This window comes from Patiria miniata, unplaced genomic scaffold, assembly GCF_015706575.1.
Source record: "Patiria miniata isolate m_02_andy unplaced genomic scaffold, ASM1570657v1 HiC_scaffold_5, whole genome shotgun sequence".
NCBI classification, from domain to species: domain Eukaryota; kingdom Metazoa; phylum Echinodermata; class Asteroidea; order Valvatida; family Asterinidae; genus Patiria; species Patiria miniata.
The window spans coordinates 25,258,778-25,281,431 of record NW_024037072.1 but is presented as its reverse complement, the minus strand read 5'-3'; the positions used below and the strand labels follow the sequence as shown (position 1 = coordinate 25,281,431).

Sequence of the window (22,654 nt, the reverse complement as noted above, 5' to 3'; positions counted from 1 at the left end):
TTTATGTTTTATTTTGACCATGGTCATCACCTAAAGAATTGGGTTTTATAGTTAGTGGTGACAATTAGCATAACCATACTTATGACAGACGGACTCTGAATACCTATTAATCATTACAAATTGATATTAAAAATAGAAATTGGGCCTCGTGGGACAATTAATTCATTGTAAACAGCGATATCCGGGTTTACGGGAAACTGAATTTAATATATAACTTGCCAAAGGGATTCAGTGGTGTGCATTGCAACCAGGTATCCGATTACCCGACCGCTGGTTGGACTGATGTCAGGAACCGGTTTCAGATACCCATGACAAACATTACTTATAACTTCTCGGACAAGGAAAAGAAAGATTTGACAAAATGTTTGAATGCCATCTGTGGGAAAACTTCAAAATGAAAACCAGGATAACCAAAACATACATGTATTTCCTGTTCACATATTTTTATTTATATTGCATACATTTTGTTTAAGATCTATTTAATTTTTGTGTAGACATTTCGAGCATGGGTAGGCAGGCCTTAGGGCTACAACTTAGTAAATGAATTTTCTATAAACACAGCCAATTACTTACGTAGTTTCGTTTACGTTTCAACTAGTTTCACTAGTCATCCTCAGAACGAAGGGCTACAGTGTTTAAGTACACTTTTGTTTACCCTGGCCGGTTTGGAATGTTATATTGTCTTTGTTTCCTGTCCCTCTATCTCCTCTCCCCTGTCAAACTGTCCACCCTCCCTTCCCTCCCCCCTCGACCCATTCCTTCTCATAAACTTTATTTACCTTTCTTTAATAATTGACATAATTTCCAGCGCCTTCACTACCTAATTGTTGGTAGATACGTGCGCTATATAAGACTCCGTTATTATTATTATTATTATTATTATCCTTCAGTCTTGTCTGGTCATACTTTTGCAATTTCCAATTTTGTTTACTTTTTGATATATCTTTGCTTTGTCATTGTACTTTTGTTCATTTGTTGGCCGAATAAATAATAGTAATAATAATATTCAATGCATTCTAACACATGACAGATGACGCTTGCGAAAGTTGCAGTTGACACTGTCAAGCTAAAGCTCTTTAGACAACTTCTGGGATTTTAATTTTGAGGTTGGGTTTCTATTATGGTACCTGGGTACCAGTGTTTTATTTCAATGGTTCCTGTTCTATCCGTAAATGCATGCCACTAAAGATGTTACCATGCTAACCCCCCCCCCCCCCCGAAAAAATTGACATTGATGAGTTCTTTTGCATTCTGGAGAATATTCTAATGCAACTTGAGGATTATAAATAGACTCTTTATGTTTATGGTTTGGACATTTTGGACAAAATTAAAGATATAGTCCATCATTTTGTAATGTAATTTGTGCATTTTGTTCGTTTGAAGCAACAGAAGTGCTCAAAATCTAATGAAGGATACTGAAAAACTAACCTGATGAAGTTTCAGCTCAGCTTCAGCTGTATATTCCGAGAAAAACAGCATTCTAGGATCTCAATTTCAAATCAAAAGTTGCTGAATCATGTTTTGAATTGTTTTGAATTGCAGCCATATGCGATGTCGCGCAGAGATCCGACGAATTATAGCAACCGCGCATGCCTGTGCGTCGTGCCAATGTTTGCGCGCACTGCGCCGAATAACAAAACAAACTACTAATTTAAATTTTCCTACGGTGCGTCTTAAGACGCACCGTTGGAAAGGCCTTCTTTCGTTGATTACTTCAACATGATAGCTTGCCAGAAAGATTAATTTCACAGGGAGTTTAGTCCACTTACTATCTTTCAACCAAGTATGTTTTTCAACAATAATACGCCAGTGACTTTTTCGGATGGCTGCAAATGATGGACTATAGCTTTAAGCCAATGGGTACAAATATGTTTTTGAGATATATTATACCGTGTACATACACGTGTGTTACTAGTTCAAATTTATCATGCTTTAATAAAACACAGATGTGAAACCAGTATGTGGAACTACCGGGTACCGGTATTTCATGAATGCTGAACATTCTGAATTCTGAGGAAATGTCAGAGTACTTGGGTTACCATTCAAACTATCAATTGTTGAAAAACAAACTCCGGGGAACATACATTGTATCTTGTTCCAAATGTGAATTCTGCAAGCTTTCCTGTTCACAATTTAAAAAAAAAATATCCTCCTTATTCTGTTTTCTTGAGAAGTTTGTGTTTTATGCGGAATTTTGGCCTATTCTGAGACCCAGCTTGAACACTTGTAATGCCCATGTGTAATACATGTAGTTGTTAGTTTTTCCATCTGTACATTTAAATTCTTCTGAAGTTAAAGGTCAACTAACAAACACTAAACATGTTCATATACCACAGACTATTTGACTGAAGGTGATCAAATATGAAGGTCATGTATTTGGGCAATTGCATGGTGAAGTGCATAGACTGAGTTGAAAAATGAAAATTGATTATATCTTCAGAGCTAGTAGCACAACAAATGCGGTATCAAGTTAAAAGGGACAACAGGACCTTTCATTTGAGTGATGTGCCAGTGGGATAGAACTTAAAAAGTACAGTCCATCATTTGCTATAAAAAATTACTGACGTAATTAGCGTTGAAAAACATACTTGGTTGAAAGATAGTAGGCCTAAGGGGACTAAATTCCCTGTGAAATTATTCTTTCTGGCAAGCTGTCATTTTGAAGAAATCAACGAAAGAAGGCCTTTCCAATATCAATGGGTCTAAAGACGCATCGTTCCAATGATGGGTCTAAAGACGCATCGTTGGGAAATTCCGTTAGTAGTTTTTTTTTTTTATTCGGCGAAGCACACACAAGCGTTGACACAACGCACGCACGTGCACGGTTGCTTTAATTTGTCGGATCAGTGCGAGACATTGTGTAGCTGCAATCGGCTCAGTGAGAATGTGTCTCGGACACTGAATTCAGGCCCAATTCAAAACATGATTCAGCAACTTTTGATTTGAAATTGAAATCCTAGAATGTTTTTCTCGAAATATACAGCAAAAACTGAGCTGAAAGTTCATAAGGTTAGTTGTTCAGAACCCTTCTTTAGATTTTGAGCATGTTTGTTGCTTCAAATGAACAAAATGCACAAATAACAAATGATGGACTGTACCTTTAAGTGTGTCTTTTTGTCCAAAAACCTGTAAAATCGTGGATTTGTGGTACCGGTATAGTCGTGCATTTTGGCACCTTGTATTATTATAAGAGCCCAAAGAGCAGTGCTACATTGCTTAAAATGTAACGAAACTAACTGCGAGAGTGCCCATATATATGCATTTTGTGGAAATGGGTTGTCTATGATAAGCCCAGTTGGGGTGGGGGGGAGGGAGGGGGCAGCTGGACCTAGCTCCTTTGCAGATGGAGATTTAATCAGCAGTTTGGTTTGAACATTTGCCTCAGTTTGATTGCCAGATACATACATACATGTATACCCCACTCTACAGTTGAAATGTAACAGGATGAGGGGAAAGTCGTCTGATTGTTTGCCGTTTGTCGTTTTATTTGCCCTATTGACAGGGATGGCATCATCTTCGCAGTCGTCAACAGCTTCACGAGTATTTACTCAGGAGTCGTCATTTTCTCCGTGCTGGGGTTCATGGCGGGCAAACAGAGCGTTGACGTGTCTAAGGTAGTCAAATCCGGTGAGTCCCAAACCTCAGCTGATGGCATGTGCCTTGAAGCAAATTTGTCTTTCCACTAGCAGCCTCATGAAGTTGGTCCCATGCATTATGGGACTCCGTGCACAAACAGCTAATTTATATCACCCCGACGCTAAATTCCATCTTATAATAGTTTATTCGGTACCCGCTGCTACGTACATCAGATTCGAACCAGCCAACCGATCCCGTTAGCTCGGTGGTCGAGTGGTAAGACATCTGCACTAGAAAGCAGGAGGTCGTGGGTTCGAGTCCCACCTGAGTGATTTTTTCCAACTTTTTTGTCCAACTTTCACTCGGAAGGTAACCTACACTGAGTATACAGTGTTTAAACGTCGGTGAAGGGGAAAAACCTAATTTGATTTATATCACCCCGACGCAAGATTCCATCTTATAATAGTTTATGCGGTATCCGCTGCTATGTACATCAGATTCGAACCAGCCAACCGATCCTGTTAGCTCGGTGGTCGAGTGGTAAGACATCTGCACTAGAAAGCAGGAGGTCGTGGGTTCGAGTCCCACCCGAGTGATTTTTTCCAGCTTTCACTCGGGAGGTAACACACTGAGTATACAGTGCTTAAACGTCGGTGAAGGGAAAAAACCTAATTTGAGCTAAAATGGTACACTCTGATCAAATTTGAAAGCCTCAGTGGGAGGTATACACTCCCTATTTGTACTGGTTCGCGCTCATGTGGTGTGACATGCACAACTTGTTTGTTTCTGAATGTGCACAAAGCCCATGGCATGTTCACGTGAGCGTCACGCGGTGTCAGCATGCGTTCTATGTCCTTTTCAGTGGTCTCCTCCAACTTTCCTTTTGTAACCATTGTGGGGGCACTGCTGCCAAAGTTCATACACGTTACGTATGTTTTTTTGTTGGATAATAACCATACATTGGTTCCATAGAGAGCCTCATCGATCCCCAGAATCAAAAAGTTGTAAAAGCAGTCGGAAGTGCCTTACTTTATTAGGATGCATCCAATCCGCAGACCGTTTCAGGATAAAATACAGCCATTTCTGTGGTTACATGGTTATCTCATCACTCACATCACAGGCAGGGTTGAGATTTGTCAAGATTTGTTTCTGAATTCAGGAGTTAAAAAAAAAAAATTCATTTTGAAATCTGGAATTTGTGAGATTTTACCATAAAGGTGTCTGTACCTGTGAAGGTCTATAGATATATAGAACAAAAGTAATGAGTATTTTAATGGCTGCCTTTAGGCAGATCATAGTATACAAATATTGAGTGGCTTAGAGTGAAATGGGAGGAATATTATTGCAAGGTAAAATCTGGACTTTTTCATTTCACGAGGCGAAGCCGAGTTAATGAACTGGAAAAGTCCAGATTTCACCGAGCGATAATATTCCTCCCATTTCACAATTTAAATCCACTCAATATTTGTTTTATATAACTGACATATTGCTCCTTGTCATTTGATATATTAGAACTTTTATTTCACTACAAAATTGATGGGAAATGTATTTCTCTCTTTCAACCACCCCTTCACGAAAATGTTTGAACCCCACTCCGTAGCGCTGGTTCTTTGGAACAGTACGCGCTACGCGCAACACTGAACGCGCACACCAGCGTGCCTTTGCAGTTTGCACACAAATACTGCGTCTTGGAACAAGAATGATCCTAACTGTTCAATAGTATTTCCCATTCCCCATGGGCGGATAGTACTTTTTGAGACCTGGCGTGAATGGGAGTAATAACAAATGTCATGTGATGTGAGTTCCACCAATCAAATGACAGGGATATACATGTATGTCAGTTACATGTATATAAACCCTTATAGCGGCTCCAAAACCGTCTGCCAATCATTTTTTTTTTTCGTGTTGCCCCCAATCTCAACCCCAATCATTAGGTTACAATGGCATGATGGGACGTATTTTCACTTCAATTTCCCCCGAGATTAACACATATGGCGGTGGTATCCATTAAAACGGTCCATCCTGCAATTTCAGGATTACAATTGTACCGTACATGTGCTTTAACCACTTGATGTCATATGTCGCATATCTAGGCCGATGTTGCTCAGAGTCCTTGATCCACAGGGGTCTAGAAGAATAAAGACGTACATGTTCAAGTATGTACATACACCCCCCCCCCCCCCACCCAAACTTATCAATTTTGGTGTCGCCATGGTGCTTTCTGAGATTTCCCCCCAATTTTCAGCAAAACATGTATTCTCCCAGAAATATATAAAAAAAAAATTGTTTCTCGCTCAAAATAATATACTCATAAATAATTTCAGTAAGTGAAATGTTGATACAGCATATGTTCCTTTTTAACCCAGCCCCAGCCACCCCCAACCGGGATGCTAATCTGTGGTTTTAGAGATTCAGTGAGCACTTCAAACTTGTGCTTGGAGTTTACATTCCGCTTTTGCTCTGTCCCTCCCCCAACTTTCTTATTTTTGATATATTACAAGTGCCTAATCGCACTGCACAGACCGTCCCTTGAAAGCAAAAGAGACTCTCTACGCATAATTTGTATCAATTGACCTGAGTCTGGAAAATAGCAACTACACACGTATGTAGCAAGAATATTAAGTGACCTTCAACTGACTAAAAAATTGCGTACGCTTTCGTTTTCGTTTCATGTGTAAATACCAGTATCCATCATATCCTTTGGCTCACACATGCGTCAAAAGAAAACAGACAAAAGCAGTCGCTTGGATCAGCTCTTAGAAAAGTGATAATATAAAGGGTTTATCAAAGTTTCATTCATTGAGGGCACGCTGGTGGATATAAAATGTGTCTAGACTCGATGGCCATATATAGCACTCCTTTTTGTTCATGTGTGGCCACAAAAGCTCTTGCAGTCAAGCTCCATCAACTGCAAAAAGCCAATATTTTCATTCACGTTAGGCCAAAAAAAAAAATCTCCGGTTTCTGGTATGCGCGCGCGTCGGCAAAATGAAAAAGTTTTTTTTTCAATGAAAGATGATGTCTCAAAACCGCCAAACTCACTGGTTTGACTGGAATCCTGCTGCTGCACAATTTTAACGTGTTTTTAGATTGGGTTATGGTCGAGAATAAGCTTTATGTGGCCTCTCTGGACTCCCATATATTTGCACTAAGTTTAGTCGGGCACCATTTGCAGTCATCAGCCGACATTTGAAGCCAAAAAATCAGGTCAAAAAAAAAAAATAAGCCGCGTCGCCGCACCACTTTTTGGGCAAGCTCCATACCAGAAACCGGAGACTTTTTTTTTTTGGCCTTAGCTGGCACAACTTTCATTTCAGTAGGAAAAAAGATCAAGAGCTGTGTGATTTCACTTACAGAATGATCATTAAAAGCTGGGGACTGTGTGTAGAAGCATGAATGTTTCTGTTTTCAAAACGCTCATTAAGTTTTTACTTTTTTTGTGAGACAAACCTAATATATGCATTTATAGAATATTAAAAAAAGAAATTGTTTTTCACTTTTTGACATGTTTGTCAAGGAATAAGATGTCATCAAAACAATTGTGTCAGAACAGTAGATATTAAACCTTCAAAAGCCACCTGTATTTAACAATTTATTTGAAGAATATTATTTGAGACACTTATAGTCAGGACAGACATTTTCCCAACAATTTCCTAAGTCTATCCAAAATGCTGTTAAGCAGTCTTCAAAGCGTTTCTACAATGTGCAGTACTCACTGCAAAACTTAAAAAGGGTAACACGAAATTTGTCCATAAAATTAACAAATTTGACCATATTTTATTACGAGATATCAAGCAATTTTTTCTCCAAATGGCAATACTTTTGGATGTTTTTGAGAATAAAACAAGACATCCACCTGTACATTTGAACATCTCCTTTGTACTGAGATTCTTGATTTCAGTTCCTGCTGCAAAAGAACCGCCCAAATTAGCACAATAATTCTCCCCAAATTCCCCCAAATAATCAATAAAATTATCAGCTACACACAATTGCACATGTAGTAGTACTTACACTGGATTGTAAAGAGAGTTATTGTTTATTACCATGCATGTCATTCTGTCTGAATAAATTCACAGAAAGCATTAATATTTTACATGTATGCCAAATTATTCAAAGTCCGAAGGTCTCTCTAAAGACAGATGTTTGGTGATTTCAGTCATTTTTATTAACCCACCCAACAACAAAACATCATACCGGCATATATATGTGAAACAGTTTATTATTTGCAGCGCGGTCTGAAAGCTTTTTAATATTAATTTCAGAATTCTTGAACAACATGTTGTCCATTGGCAATAGTACTACATTCATAGTACTACATTTTCGTATGTATTTTCAATCTTGTGTGCGTTTAAGGAATCCCGGGTTTAATTTGTTGTTGCAGTTTCCTCATTTGAAAAACACGTGTCACTTTAATGTATCACGGTTGTGCACAAGAACATTTAAACATCGACATGCTACATACATGTACCGGAACGTGCACATATTGTACATACTGTGTTATGTGCAAATCGTTTCAAGAAAATCAATCTTTTATAATTCCATAAAGATCACTTTTCATCCCATTAAGTTCACTGTCATGAATCTGTACAAAGTCATCCGAATGTAATTTTTAGGCAAGATAAAGAAAACACTAAATTGCGTACACATACGGTACATGTACATTTAAAATGCACGTGCTGTATTTTATTATACATGATTATCGTTGCAAGAAACTCAATCTTTAACATGCCATTAAGCCTACTATCATGAAGCTCCGGTATGTAATCCCCCACAAAATATAGCCTTCATGTTCAATTTCAGCTCAATGTTAAAATGAGCTTACGTATTTGTCAAGACAGGGAATTTACAAGTCTATTGGTCTCCGTTCCCCCGATCTAGAGGCGCAGGGCCGGGGCTGTGTCTGCATTCCCAGAGAGTCCAATCATGCATTTCCGATGAAGCAGTTAAAGCCCTCTTATGCTATCGGCGAACCGTCGCAGTGCACATCCATCCCCTACACAGCTTGGGCATTCCCCCATGTCCCCGCGTGGTTTTTCTGAACCCTGAATGCTTAAGCGGCCGAATCACTTAGCATACAGCGCGGATAATACTCACGTCAGCAGAGGGCAATATAACTCCTTAAAATCTGTCTTCCCGACTGTCCTGACATCACGAGCAAGGAATTGCCGCAGGTCTAAGGCATGGGTCTTTTGTGATTTTTTTTTTTTTTAACGATTGATTTGCGAGTGACATTATGGATGACAAATTTACCAAAGAAAAGCTTGAGGCTGTGTATATATTTTGTGTGTGATCTGATCAGGAAGCAGTGGTTATTTACACATCGATAATTTCATGAATTTCTGAGGGCAAAGTTACTAATTGGGGTTTGTACATTTACACAATTGTGACAAAAATCCAAATTTATAGTTGTGTGTATTCTGAGTGAATGTGCATGTACATCAATACTGTCCAAATATGTAAAACCAAAATCACTTAGAAATTGACATTTATGGTACTAATGTCAAGTAAAATTGAAAAAGAACTCCGTCTGTCCCAGATATTCTAGAATTGAAAATAGATACAAGTACCCCGGTACAGTCTTTTGAGATTGTTGAATTACATGCATGTACGTGTACAGGTATGTCGGAAAATTGAAATATTTTATGATAATGGAATATGAATATTGTCTGAGTATGGAATTTCGCGTACATTTTATACTACCTTCAAACATAATTAAATGTAAGGCGTTCTGGCAAAATGAGACGGAACTGGGCAAAGGCCATAGTGGAGAAAAAAGCACACACAAAACCGAATGTTTTTAATTTTTTTATTTTTAGATTCATTTTAAAGGGAATGTACAACATTTGCTTTTGCTGCAATTTTCAGAAATAAATTGATTTGGAGAATTAGAATGTTATAGGAAATTATGTTAAACTGATTTGTTTCACGTTTTGAACTCGTAGATGCTGGAAAACCAATCATGTTCTTGTAGTCTGGTTCCCTGACCCCACTTAAGATGAAACAGAGCAATTTATAGACTTTGGGGAATTGTAAGGTCAGAGAATCAGTCTGGCAGGCTTGTACCTCCTCACATGTGTGTAATCAATTGCAAAGAAAATGCGGAATAACTAAATATGAAAACTTAGGAGCAGTTTTTGAAAATGAGCCAGTTTTCTCCAACGCTGGTCGGCCGACCAGCGTTGGAAAAATACAATTTTTCTTGAAAATGTCAGCACACCAGGAGCCACAATTTTACAGGATGCTTTAGACTGTCATTCCTTAACAATCCAATAAGGTTTTTCATGATAATTTGATCATTTCGTTTTTTGATGTATGCAAATGTTGTATCTTCCCTTTAATACATGTACTATAGGCCTATTTATAACCTACATTGTACGATGTGTATGTCTCAACTACACATTTTGTAAAAGGAATAGTGTAAAAATCGTGGAATAAAAGTGTTTTTAAGGAAAACCAATTGGCACCTTTCCTTTGCCTGACTACAAAACATAACTTTAAAGGGAAAATACAACATTTGCAAACATCAAAAAATGAAATGATCAAATTACCACGAAATACCTTACTGAATTGTTAGGGACTGAAAGTCTAAAGCATCCTTTAAAATCGTGGCTCCTGGTGGGCTGACATTGTCAAGAAAAACTGTATTTTTCCAACGCTGGTCGGCCGACCAGCGTTGGAGAAAACTGGCTTTTTTTTCAAAAACTGTTCTTAATTTTTCATAGTTAGTTATTCTGACTTTTCTTTGCAATTGATCACACACCTGTGTAGGGGTACAAGCCTGCTAGACTGATTCTCTGACCTTACAATTCCCCAAAGTGTATTAATTGCTTCGTTTTATTGTATCTTAAGTGGGGTCAGGGAATCAGACTACAAGAACATGATAGGTTTTTTTGGTTTTTCCAGCATCTACAAGCCCAAAACATGAAACAAGTCAGTTTAACAATATTTTATAACATAATAATCCTCCAAATCCATTTATTTCTGAAAATTGCAGCAAAAGCAAATGTTGTATATTCCCTTTAAGGGCCTTCTCAGTATTTAACTTTAAAACATGTCTATACATGTACATGTAAGTGCACACTGTAAACAGCCATAACTTGTCAACAGAATGATCGATTGAAGTGCAACAAACAGTATTCTCAGAATGATTTTATTCCCTTTCCTAATATCCGCAAAGCCTCATTTTGACCTCTGCCCAGCTGTGTCTGATTCTGCCAGAACACCTGCAGTTCTCTTGTACGACATTGGCTTTCCAACCCACCCAGGTAGTACGTGCCTTGTGAATGAACATCTATGAGAGATTAAATATGCAAAGAAACATTGGACTGTCAGGCTGCACTGAGAAAAAAATGCGTTGATTCATTTCATAATGCGCAATAGGGCATGTATGTACCTTGAAAAATGGTTTCTTTGTTGTCGTTTCATTAAGAAAGCCCTTTTTTCACTTTACCGCGTTACTAATGATTTGGGTGAGTTCATGATCCGTTAACCATGAACTATACCATTTTCTACTCCAGGGGGTCTATGTTTACAGAAAAACATACGGTGATCATGGCGATAAGGAAAGTCAAATCAGTAAAAACATAACAATGGAATGAAATTGGATCCGTTTTTTTCTGAAAGCATTTTGCAGTCCCTTGCGGTACTTGAAAGTTTATATCATACTCTATTCAACATGCACGTTTATGCATTCAATTTGTTTCTTCTACTGAAGTTTGAAAAAAAATGGGGGGGGGGGGGGTGTATTTTTGATGTTTTTAGCCCTCTGAAAATATGTTTTTGTTTTGTGTTGCTTTGGCACTCATGCACAGCGCACAAAAGATACGCCTGAATTAATGTCTGGCGCAAATAGCTCAAAATTCGTAAAGTAATTATTGCATTTATAACTAAACATGCGAGGATTTTTTGGCCCAATGTCTCATGAGTAACTTGCATGTACCGTATGTATTGCTAGTATTTGCAAATTACAAATCTAATTTATGGGGGTAAAAACTTGAAAATATCACTGGGAGAGCAAAGTTAAGCAGTAAAAGATGTGCCTGTTATAGAATTAATCTTTATAGTGGTAGCAACACTAACTAACATGTAGAAACTATTGACACTTGCACTTCGTCAAAACAAAGTTCAAAATCTGTTTATTCTCCAATACAATAACTGTGACTACAGTTGTTTGATTTAAATCACTGTTATCTCTTTTTAGCTTTTAACTGCTTTTTTTAAGAGCAGACAGTCATATATTCACAAAAAAAAGAAAAAAAAATTCTCCTTTTCATTTGTCACCAAAATGGTGAAGAATATACAGAGTTTACCAGATATGTGGGGAATTACTTAATTTGTGTTAAATTTCATGGGTTTTGGATAACTCATAAAGATGTACAAAGCATTATAAAAACAATTTAGTACATTTTTCAATGAACAGCAAGTACCTACATGTAAATGTTCTGGTACATTGTATCCAAATAGACCTGGATTTAACCCAAGCACGGGTTGGCAATTAAGTCAACGTTACTAAAGTAAAGAATAGTTATTCATGTTTCCAAACATACATGTACCGGTATCATTAGATTGTTGAAAATACAAAATGACCAACAAAAGTTCTTAAAGAGTCAATTAATATGCCTCTTTGGAGGATGTTAGCCAGTTCATGTCGGATGACGTGTTAACACGATCTGGCGTTCTTGTACCCAGGGCCTTTTAGACATCATTTGGAAGCGAGTGCCTTGGACCCAGGCATGGCTGACGGGTTAAAACGTCAACTGCGCCTCGACTCGCTTCCGAATGATGTCTAAACACACTAATCCTCCATTTGTTTTGAACAAACGCACAAAGTCCGAGAAGTCCGAGGCGGACTGAGTGTTGAACTTGAGCTTCATTTTATGATGCGTAATAGGGCATATGTATGTACATGTACCTTGAAAAATGGTTTCTCTGTTGTCCTTTCAGTAAGAAAGCCCTTTCTCGTTTTACCGCGTTACTAATAATTTGGGTGAGTTTATGATCCGTTATCCATGAACTGTGGCAGTTTCTACTCCAGGGGGTCTATGTTTATAGATAAACATACGGTGATCATGGCGATAAGAAAAATTAAATCAGTAAAAAAATAACAATGGAATGAAATTGGGTCCGTTTTTTTCTGAAAGCATTTTGCAGTCCTTGCGGTACTTGAAAGTTTATAGCATACTCTATTCAACATGCACGTTTATGCATTCAATTTGTTTCTTCTACTGAAGTTTGGAAAAAAAATTTGGGGGGGGGGATCAGGAGTGGGCAGGGGGTATTTTGGACGTGTTTAGCCCTCTGAAAATATGCTTTTATTTTGTGTTGCTTTGGCAACATTATTAATTATTGCATATAACTAAACATGCAAGGATTTTTTGGCCCAATGTCTCATGAACAACTTGCGTATTGCTAGAATAATTGCAACTTACAAATCTACTCTGTGGGGGGCAGGTAAAAACTTGAAAATATCACTATCTGTCGTTCTTATACCCAGGCATGGCTGACGGGTTAAAAACGTCAAGCATGCCTCGACTCCCTTCCGGATGACGTCTAAACACGCTAATCCTCCATTTGTTTTGTACACATCCCACGCACAAAGTCCGAGAAGTCCGAGGCGGAGTGAGTGTTGAACACCCCAGAGTGTCGAAAAATATGAGGCTGCTGTAAGAAATATCATACAAATACTGTTGACATGACTCTTGCGAATCAGAATTAGTGGTGTTTGTCTGTAAATCAAAAGTTGGCTGCTATATTTTGCCTTTTCCAAAAATCGAAATCTGTTGCCAACCATGGCCTACATTTATGCCCTTTTGTCAGCCCATACAAAATTGGGGTCACTGTTTACAAACGAAAGAAAGGTACATGTATGTATACTGTGTAGTGTGTATTGTGACAACCGAATAACACTGTGTGTATGTGTACATGTATATTTCGTTGAGATGGATGTTTTGAACTTGCACTTGTATGCTCCTATCCCATTGCCAGTACATGCACATGGCTTCCTTAATCTTTACAACCTTGAACTTAGATGGAATTGCCATCCTTAAGCCACATTCGCATTTTACTTCATTTGGTAAAAAGGTTACTGTGAGGGATTATGTTAACATTCCATTGTGGTTATTCTACCATGTGGCTGCACTTTGGTTAATTTTGGCCAATGGAAAGTCCTTCGTTACATGAAACCAGAGAGAAAGGACATTCCTACCGGTATCTCTATGATAAAACAATGACATTTTCCCGTGACCCTTTAAAATGTACTGGCTAGTGTGGACCGTAAAACTTACAACCGACAGTCGACGCTTTACAATTTGGGAAGTTTGCCGGCTGTCCACAGTGGATTTTATTTGGTTAAGTCGACAACAGTCTCCGTTAGTTTAACCGAAATAAGTCCAATGCAAACTCGGCTATATTCCTCCATGCTAGAAACCACTGATTAATTGGATAACTGCTATAAGCTTCAGTGAATTGAACAGAATTTGTGACTGTCTACATGTACATGTAGATGATCAAGGGGAAATCGTAATTAACGTTACGTCTGGCCAAGGCCGTAGGAAGCGGTATGACAGGCACGGCTATAGCCGTACCAATAATAGGCCTTTTGTTTCCTTTTTTTTTAACATGTAATTTTTGGCAGAGTATAAAGTTAATTTTGTATAGGATACTAAATGAATAAATGAGTGAAATGAAAAAAAAACCAATCAGTTTATTTCCATCTAATATTATTCTAACGACAACAAGAGCTATTTTGGAGCATGTACTCCGAAACAGCTAATAACAAAACTAAAGCAGCCAATCCCATCAAATTAGCTAAAAGCAAAAAAAAAATGGTCGAAGACGATTACTCTTGAGCTGAAAGCTGAAAAAGTTTGCCTTATGTAAAAAAAAAATCTATTGGACAATCAGCTCTCAAACATTAAACTGATGGCTCTGGGCAAAGGCTGAATTGTATTCCCACCCCTAGAAAACCAAAAGGTCGACTATCCTTCGCCATTCCAAATCATTCTACAGAAAAATTAGAGTACGTTTGAAAATGGCAGGGAGAGACCTTCAAATTCGCATCCATTCAAACTGCCCTCCTTCTGGAATCCCCAACCTACCTTCAACTTAAATCTAGAATCATATATTGAAGTACTATTTAACCAGATTGGAAATAAAAAAAGTCAAATCTAACATAACAAAAGCAGAACGTATCGCTTTGATCGGCCTAAAGAAAAGACAAGATATAGTCATTAAACCATTTGATAAAGGCCGGCGCAGTGTTTGTTTATTGTACACACAAGACTACATACTACGACGATAATTATCGGCTTTTGGTTACGTTTAATTTGGGAGGGATTGGGTCAAATCCTGGATCCGCCTCTGCAGACCTGCCAACTCTCACGCATTGAGCATATAAGACTCGCACATTTCAGGTTGTTCTCATGCCAACATGGGAGTTCTCACGCTAAGAAAAATATTAACAAAATAATTGACTCCAAACTCGAAAATGATGTTTAAATGATGATAGCTAAAAAAAAAATGGTCAAAGTGGTCAGAAATTGCCTGAGATCGCACCATAGAGCATCTAGAATTCAGAATTTTTCGGGTCCCTTATAAAGCGGGCCCCGTACCCCACGTCGTTTGGGCTTCGCGCTACGCGCTCGCATTACTTTCCGATCAAGCTCCCTGCCTCTGAGATGAGCTGGACCAGTGTTTTTGAGCTTCCTACGGGCCTGGTCTGGCCACTTTAATCTGAGATATTTACGAGCCAATCTTTAAATAAATAGGAAAGAAAGAAAATTGCTTTTGTCAGAAGTTTCCCTTCACTAATGCCATCAATATGTCAAGAAACAATCCACTCATCTTTCAGGAAATGTTTTTCCCTTTTCACAGACCCCACATTTACCGGTACCTGAGGCTGATACGTGCATGACCTATTTCCTTTTTTTCTTTTTCTGTAGACATCTTATTAAGTGAATTTTGTTATCCTATCCTTTGTGATTCCATTGCACAGACAGCTTCTAGGCTAGTTGTAGTATGGATGATATGTCCAATAGATTGATTGCAATCACCAGCCATCTTAGAAGTGTATTTTGCAATTTGTATTCATTAACCCTCCTATAATAATAATAAAGAGCATTTATAATGCGCCAAATCCATCTTGATTAGATACTCAAGGCGCAGAAAAACAATCAAATAAACATGAACAGCAAAAACAGTAGGGAGCAAAAGTACGCAAAAATGAAAATACATGAATATGAAACAGTACACACGAGAGTGAAATCAAAAACTGGACGATTAATGAAATGCTGCCTTGAATAGGTGGGTCTTCAGAGCACATTTAAACTCATGGGAGGTAGCACTATCACGAATATTTTGAGGACGTTTGTTCCATAACATAGGTGAGAAAATGAACGGTCCCCCCAAGATTTAATAGTTTTAGGCACAACAAGCAGGGACGAATTTGCAGACCTAAGGTACCTAGCAGGGTTGTAACTTGTAAGAAATGAGCAAATCAGAATAATATCCAGGGGCAGAACCATGTAAGCAATGAAAAACAAGCAAAAGTAATTTTAAAACTATTCGAAACTGTACAGGCAGCCAATGGAGGGAACGCAGAACTGGCGTTATGTGAGTTTTACAACTAGTTCTAGAGTAACTATGCGAGCAGCTGTGTTCTGTACAGAATTGTCCTTTCAGTCAAAATCAATAAAGTGACTGTTTTTAACATCCTTCGAAAAGCAGAACTGACTGGCTGTGACTGTTTATGTACAGGTACCGGTTCAGTAACTTGATACAACTATGCTTTCACTGTAGGTGATTGATAAGACAACTGTGCGTACAACTTGCCTGCTTTCGTCTGTTGACTGAATATGACTAGTCACTTTGCTTGCTTCTGTTCCTTGTTCTATGCTTGAAATATGATCTGACTTTTCAATTCAATTCAGTAGACATTTATTTTAAACTCTGCAATTAACCAATACAAAGTTGGATAATATAAGTACAATACAGTGATATTTAAGTAAAGGAAAAACATGAAGGTAATTAGTACCACCAGTAACAAAATAATACGTGGGAGCTAACTAATTAAAGTAAGGTTAATAAAAAGGGTAATAAAAAAGAGTAAAATAGGAGAGTACCGGTAAAAGGCTGTTCTCATAAGCCTGTGAAACAGCCTGGACACATTAGGCTTAAAAAATAATAGTTCTGCTTCCGGTTTCTACCCTAATTTTTTTAAGGGAAAAATGAGAGAAAAAACACCCCAAACCATCTATTTCTACCTTTTACCCTTGACTACATGCAGACACCTCCATATGATCGTACACAAAAAAAATTGGCAAAAAAAAAAAAATTCCCTACCTACATGTACCTACCCTATTTTCAAATGCCATGTACCGGGTAATCGGAAGCAGAAATGTTTTTTTTTTCTTGGCCTTACAACGGAATCACAAGAACAAAAACAAAAATTTGACACAGTCAGACCATTTTTTTTTTCTCTTGAACTTACATAATCCCATTCACAGTTTGACTAAAAGAAAACCACTTGTGACTGGACTTGTGATGGACTCGACTACATGCCTGATTGTGCCTCTGAAAAGAGAACCTTCATGTTCAAAAATTGGCTTCCAATACATCTTAGGTCTCAAATTCATATCCAGGATGACTTCCGGACAAGTTTGCGGGTAGAATCATTCGCTATGTCCGGAAGAATTAGCTCTGGACATGTTCCGGGAAAATTTTCATTAGCCACTGCTTGACTCACCAATACTGATAAGTTTATTGCGGGAAGATTGGGGGCAAGTTGTTCAGAATCCTGCAACTTATACCCAATACAGTGTCCGCAACTTGTCCGAAACTCGTCCCAGATATGAATTGAGACAGGCCCTGATCAAAATGTATACTGAGACAACAATTGATTTTTGTCAATTCGCCAAATGATCGGAGCTAATGGAGAGCCCCACTGTCCGATTTCAGATTTATTTATCTAGATTCGTTTCCCTCCTTATTTCCACAGGTCCTGGCCTGGCATTCATTGCGTATCCAGAAGCCGTGGTTCAGATGCCCCTCCCCACACTCTGGGCCATTCTGTTCTTCTTCATGCTTCTCCTCCTTGGAATTGACAGCCAGGTAAGCTACCAACCATACTTTTTTCCCCCCGCACATGACAAACCCGAATATGTACATTTATTACAGACTATTTAGGACCTCTGGGTTTGCTTTAAATGTTCCACTGGAGGGCTGGTGCAAGGCATCGGTGGTATTCATTCTGCCAGTAAGTCGCAGAACGCGGATGGTAAGTCCACAATTTTTGTCTATTTTAAAGGTGTTCTTAATTAATTTAAAGAACAAAGGTAGATTTCGTATGTAGTGGTTTTGGTTTTGTATAAATTCCGACAAAGGGATTGGATTATGGCTTTTGCACAGACTTTAAGTCAAACCTGAATGTCAAGCTTATTGACTACATACTGGTATAAAGGTAATGGTTCTGTAAAGTAGTATTAGAAAATGTGTAAATGCGCTTGATTTAGAGTTTGTGTATTAGTGTGATGTTGGGAGCACTTACAGGTATATAGTTATATGCAATAGAAACCGAACATGCAGAAATCCATGTCGGCACTTTTTTTGTCGACCAATTGTGGGAACTGTACGGTACATGGACAGTGTAGATAATGCTGTGTGGCACTTGTAACAGAAAATATAGGTCATACAAGCAGCGCGTGCTCGTCCCGGTTGACTTGGTAAAACTTTTCCATTACGTCTCAGGGTGAGGCACTGTGTTTTCCTTTGTTGCTTTAATAATATAACACTCTCTCAATAGTAGACTAATCATACACATACATTCGGGGACCGTTCTCAACAAACGTCAGTGGTATGCATCAGTGCATCCACGTTGTGAAATTTTTTCAAAATGTCTTTGCTTTAGTTACCAACTCTCCTGCTAAAACTAAAGTATAGTGGCAGTAAATTGGCCCCTTGTAATGAATATGTTATCAAATCTCACTTTTTGAACCAAAGCCCGTAGAGATTTTGTTGATCGCTGATTTGCCCTTTTTGCGATGTCATGAATAATTAGATACGGTAGCTGTTGATCGATTGCGGGAATGGTACGGTACATGCATGTACATGTATGTAGATGATGCTGTGTGGCGTATTCATATCAGCCAATGAATGTCATACAAGCAGCGCGTGCTCGTCTCAGTTGACTTGGTAAAACTTTTCCATTATGTCGCAGGGTGAGGGACTGTGTTTTCCTTTGATTGCTTTAATAATAAACATTCTCTCACAGACTAATCACACACACACACACGTGTATAATCAGGGACCGTTCTCAACAAACGCCATTGGTGTGCATCCACGTTGTGAAATTTTTCCGAATGTCTCTGCTTTAGTTACCAACTTTCCTGCTAACACCAAATAGTGGCAGTAAATTGGCCCCTAGTAATGAAAATGTTATCAAATCTCAGTTTTTGAACCAAAGCCCATAGATGATGCTGTGTGGCGGTAAAATGAATGTCATACATGCAGCGCGTGCTCGTCCCGGTTGACTTGGTAAAACTTTTCCATTACGTCGCAGGGTGAGGCACTGTGTTTTCCTTTGTTGCTTTTATATAACACTCTCTCATTGAGTAACACACACATACATTTGGGGACCGTTCTCAACAAACATCAGTGGTATGCATCAGTGCATTTACGTTGTGAAATTTTTCCAAAATGTCTTTGCTTTAGTTACCAACTTTCCTGCTAAAACTAAAGTATAGTGGCAGTAAATTGGCCCCTAGTAATGAATGTGTTATCAAATCTCACTTTTTGAACCAAAGCCCGTAGAGATTTTGTTGATCGCTGATTTGCCCTTTTTGCGATGTCATGAATAATTAGATAGCTGTTGATCAAATGCGGGAATGGTACGGTACATGCATACTTATGTACATGTAGGTGATGCGGTGTGGCGTATTCATATCAGCCAATGAATGTCATACATGCAGCGCGTGCTCGTCTCGGTTGACTCGGTAAAACTTTTCCATTACGTCGCAGGGTGAGGCACTGTGTTTTCCTTTGTTGCTTTAGAAATATACACTCTCTCATTGACTAATCACACACACACATTCGGGGACCGTTCTCAACAAACGTCACTGGTATGCATCAGTGCATCCATGTGTGAAATTTTTCCAAAATGTCTCTGCTTTAGTTACCAACTTCCCTGCTAACACTAAATAGTGGCAGTAAATTGGCCCCTAGTAATGAATATGATATCAAATCTCACTTTTTGAACCAAAGTCTGTAGAGATTTTGTTGATCGCTGATTTGCCCTTTTTGCGGTGTCATGGATAATTAGATACCGGTAGCTGCGTTGATCAAATGCGGGAATGGTACGGTACATGATGCTGTGTGGCGTACTCATAACAGCCAATGAATGTCATACATGCAGCGCGTGCTCGTCTCGGTTGACTTGGTAAAACTTTTCCATTACGTTGCAGGGTGAGGCACTGTGTTTTTCTTTGTCGCTTTAATAATACAACACATTGACTAATTAATCACACACATACATTCGGGGACCGTTTTCAACAAACGTCAGTAGTATGCATCCTGTGCATCCACGTTGTGAAATTTTTCCAACGTGGAAGACAGACCATGGAAGACAGACAAAAAATCGAACGACCGACAAACAGACCCCCACCCGACAAACATAAGATGTGCAACTTGACAAAAAAAAAACCAAAAACAGACTCCAATGAGACAATCCAACAAGAGACAAATGACTCCACAGACAGAAAAACACAACCTCTGAAAGGAAACAGACAAGACAAAAAACAATAAAACAAGGGTTAAAAACAACAAACAAACAAACGAACCGACAAACAGTTATCAACTTTCCACTACTAGCACTAAAGTAGTGGCAGTAAATTGGCCCCTAGTAATGAAAATGTTACTAAATCTCACTTTTTGAACCAATTCGTGTAGACTGATTAGCTGATTTACCCTTTTTGCAATGTCATGGATAATTTGATAGCTAGCTGACAGGTGCGCTGTCGAACTCCCCGGTAAATTGGGAATGTGATTAACAATCACATCAAGTTTTTCACCTGAGACTGATGGGTCTCAGGCTCCTATACCCTAGGTCCACCCTCTACTGAGACTGCAACTACTGGGCCACTTCAGTGGGCAGTAAGCTTGCTCTAGGATCCCAGCTACTTGGCATCCACACAGGATGCAACTTTACACTTCATCGCTTTCGCTTCTGCTACATAAGTGTTTACCTTCTTAGAGTTTAGGCATTCTCCTGAAGACGGTCAGAGCATACCGACCGGAACGTCGAGTGTATACCTCTGGTTCTTTTCAGAACCATTCTCTTAGTTGAGAAATTATTCGCACATGGTGTTTCCGCAAACCTTTCATTATGTTAAAGAAAGACGATTATGACACCCAACTAACTTTGTGACACTTTAAATCGTTGCTATCTTCTCAGAACATGCAATAAACAAATGTGTAAATTTTGTGGGGCCCCCCCTTTTTTGTTTGAAATCCTGATTCCCTCAGAATAAGGTCATACACTTTCTAAGAAATGTGTGGGTTGCTTGGCAGCGCGTATGGGCAGTTTGTAGCAGAACTTGCAGTCAACCACAAGAGTCTTTAAGGAGGAATTATTATATCCGGTGGCCAGTGACCTTGCACTTAAAGGTATAGTCCATCATTTGTAACTTGTGCATTTTGTTCGTTTGAAGCAACAAAAGTGCTCAAAATCTAAAGTAGGGTTCTGAACAAGTAACCTGATGAACTTTCAGCTTCAGCTGTATACGGTATTTTGAGAAAAACAACATTCTAGGATCTCGATTTCAAATCAAAAGTTGCTGAATCATGTTTTGAATTGGGCCTGAATTCAGCGTCTGAGACACGTTCTTACTGAGCCGAATGCAGCTTACGCGATGTCGCGCACTGATCCGACAAATTATAGCAACCGCGTGTGCGTCGTGTCAACGCTTGCGCGCGTTTCGCTGAATAAAAAAACAAAAATTTCCAACGGTGCGTCTTAAGAAGCACCGTTGGAAAAGCCTTCTTTCGTTGTTTCTTCAAAATGACAGCTTGCCAGAAAGAATAATTTCACAGAGAGTTTAGTCCCCTTGCTATATTTCAACCAAGTATGTTTTTCAACAATAATTACGTCAGTCACTTTTTGGATAGCTACAAATGATGGACCATAGCTTTAAAAAAAAAATCTACGTACATTACAAAATGCACTAAGCCACAAACACACAAAAATGAAGCCTCTCCTTTGTTTTTTTTAAAGATCTCATCAAAATAGTTGAGTGGTTTTAAGTTTCTTCCCAGTTAAAAAAAAAACTTCACGTGCCCAGATGGTATTGATTTGAAAAGTACTGAAGTTTTCAAATTACAATTTGTTGCATTACATGTACCTGCTGTGATGGGTATTAATGACACATGTGCCTAACAAGGTGATTTAAAATGGTCAGCTTAAGGTTGGCAAGGCAAATGCATGTTTAAAGCCTCCAGCTACAGAAGAAATATGTTTGGTCCATTACGAGGGGCAATGAAAGTGGCATATCATATCCCTACATGTGGCTTGTTCCATTATGGAGGATTCAGGTTTTACAATTATAATTTTTTTTTTTGGATTTTATCCAGTAACTCTGGAATTTTTTTTGTCCTCCCACGCAGGCGTCAGAAAAACGTCAGCCGATAGTAAATAAATTTTGATGTATTTAAATAATGTGTAGTCCCGATTGAGCTGAAAAAAATGTCCATACAGACCAGTGCCCTAGCCAATGAGCAAGTGATAAAAAAAACTGAAACATTCCTTCTCCCTTTTATACTCAACTTTCCCTTTCTGTTTCCAGAATAATTTGGTGTTTGGTCCTGCTTCTTTCATTTTATCCGGTACATGTACATGTACCGAATAAAAAATAGCTGTTTGAAGCTAAAGAAACAACACACACTCTAAAAAATGTGGATTTTAAATCAAAATGTAAGAAAAGTCACAAAATACAGTTAGCTAAATTCTAGTGCTTAAAGCAGAATCTTAGTCATCTAAAACAGAAGAAGATATTTTCATTCAGACTTGAATTCTCTCTGTTCCACAGAGTGG

General features: G+C 38.5%; 1 protein-coding gene across 1 annotated transcript in view; it reads left to right on the top strand.

The window, feature by feature from the left end:
• The window catches only part of LOC119740213 (sodium- and chloride-dependent taurine transporter-like), a 77,346-nt gene that overhangs the window by 23,147 nt on the left and 31,545 nt on the right, over positions 1 to 22,654 (top strand). Inside the window, exons 7-8 of the mRNA XM_038215428.1 lie at positions 3,503 to 3,627; positions 17,570 to 17,682. Coding sequence (XP_038071356.1) covers positions 3,503 to 3,627; positions 17,570 to 17,682 — 238 coding nt within the window. The remainder of the gene's footprint in view (positions 1 to 3,502; positions 3,628 to 17,569; positions 17,683 to 22,654) is intronic.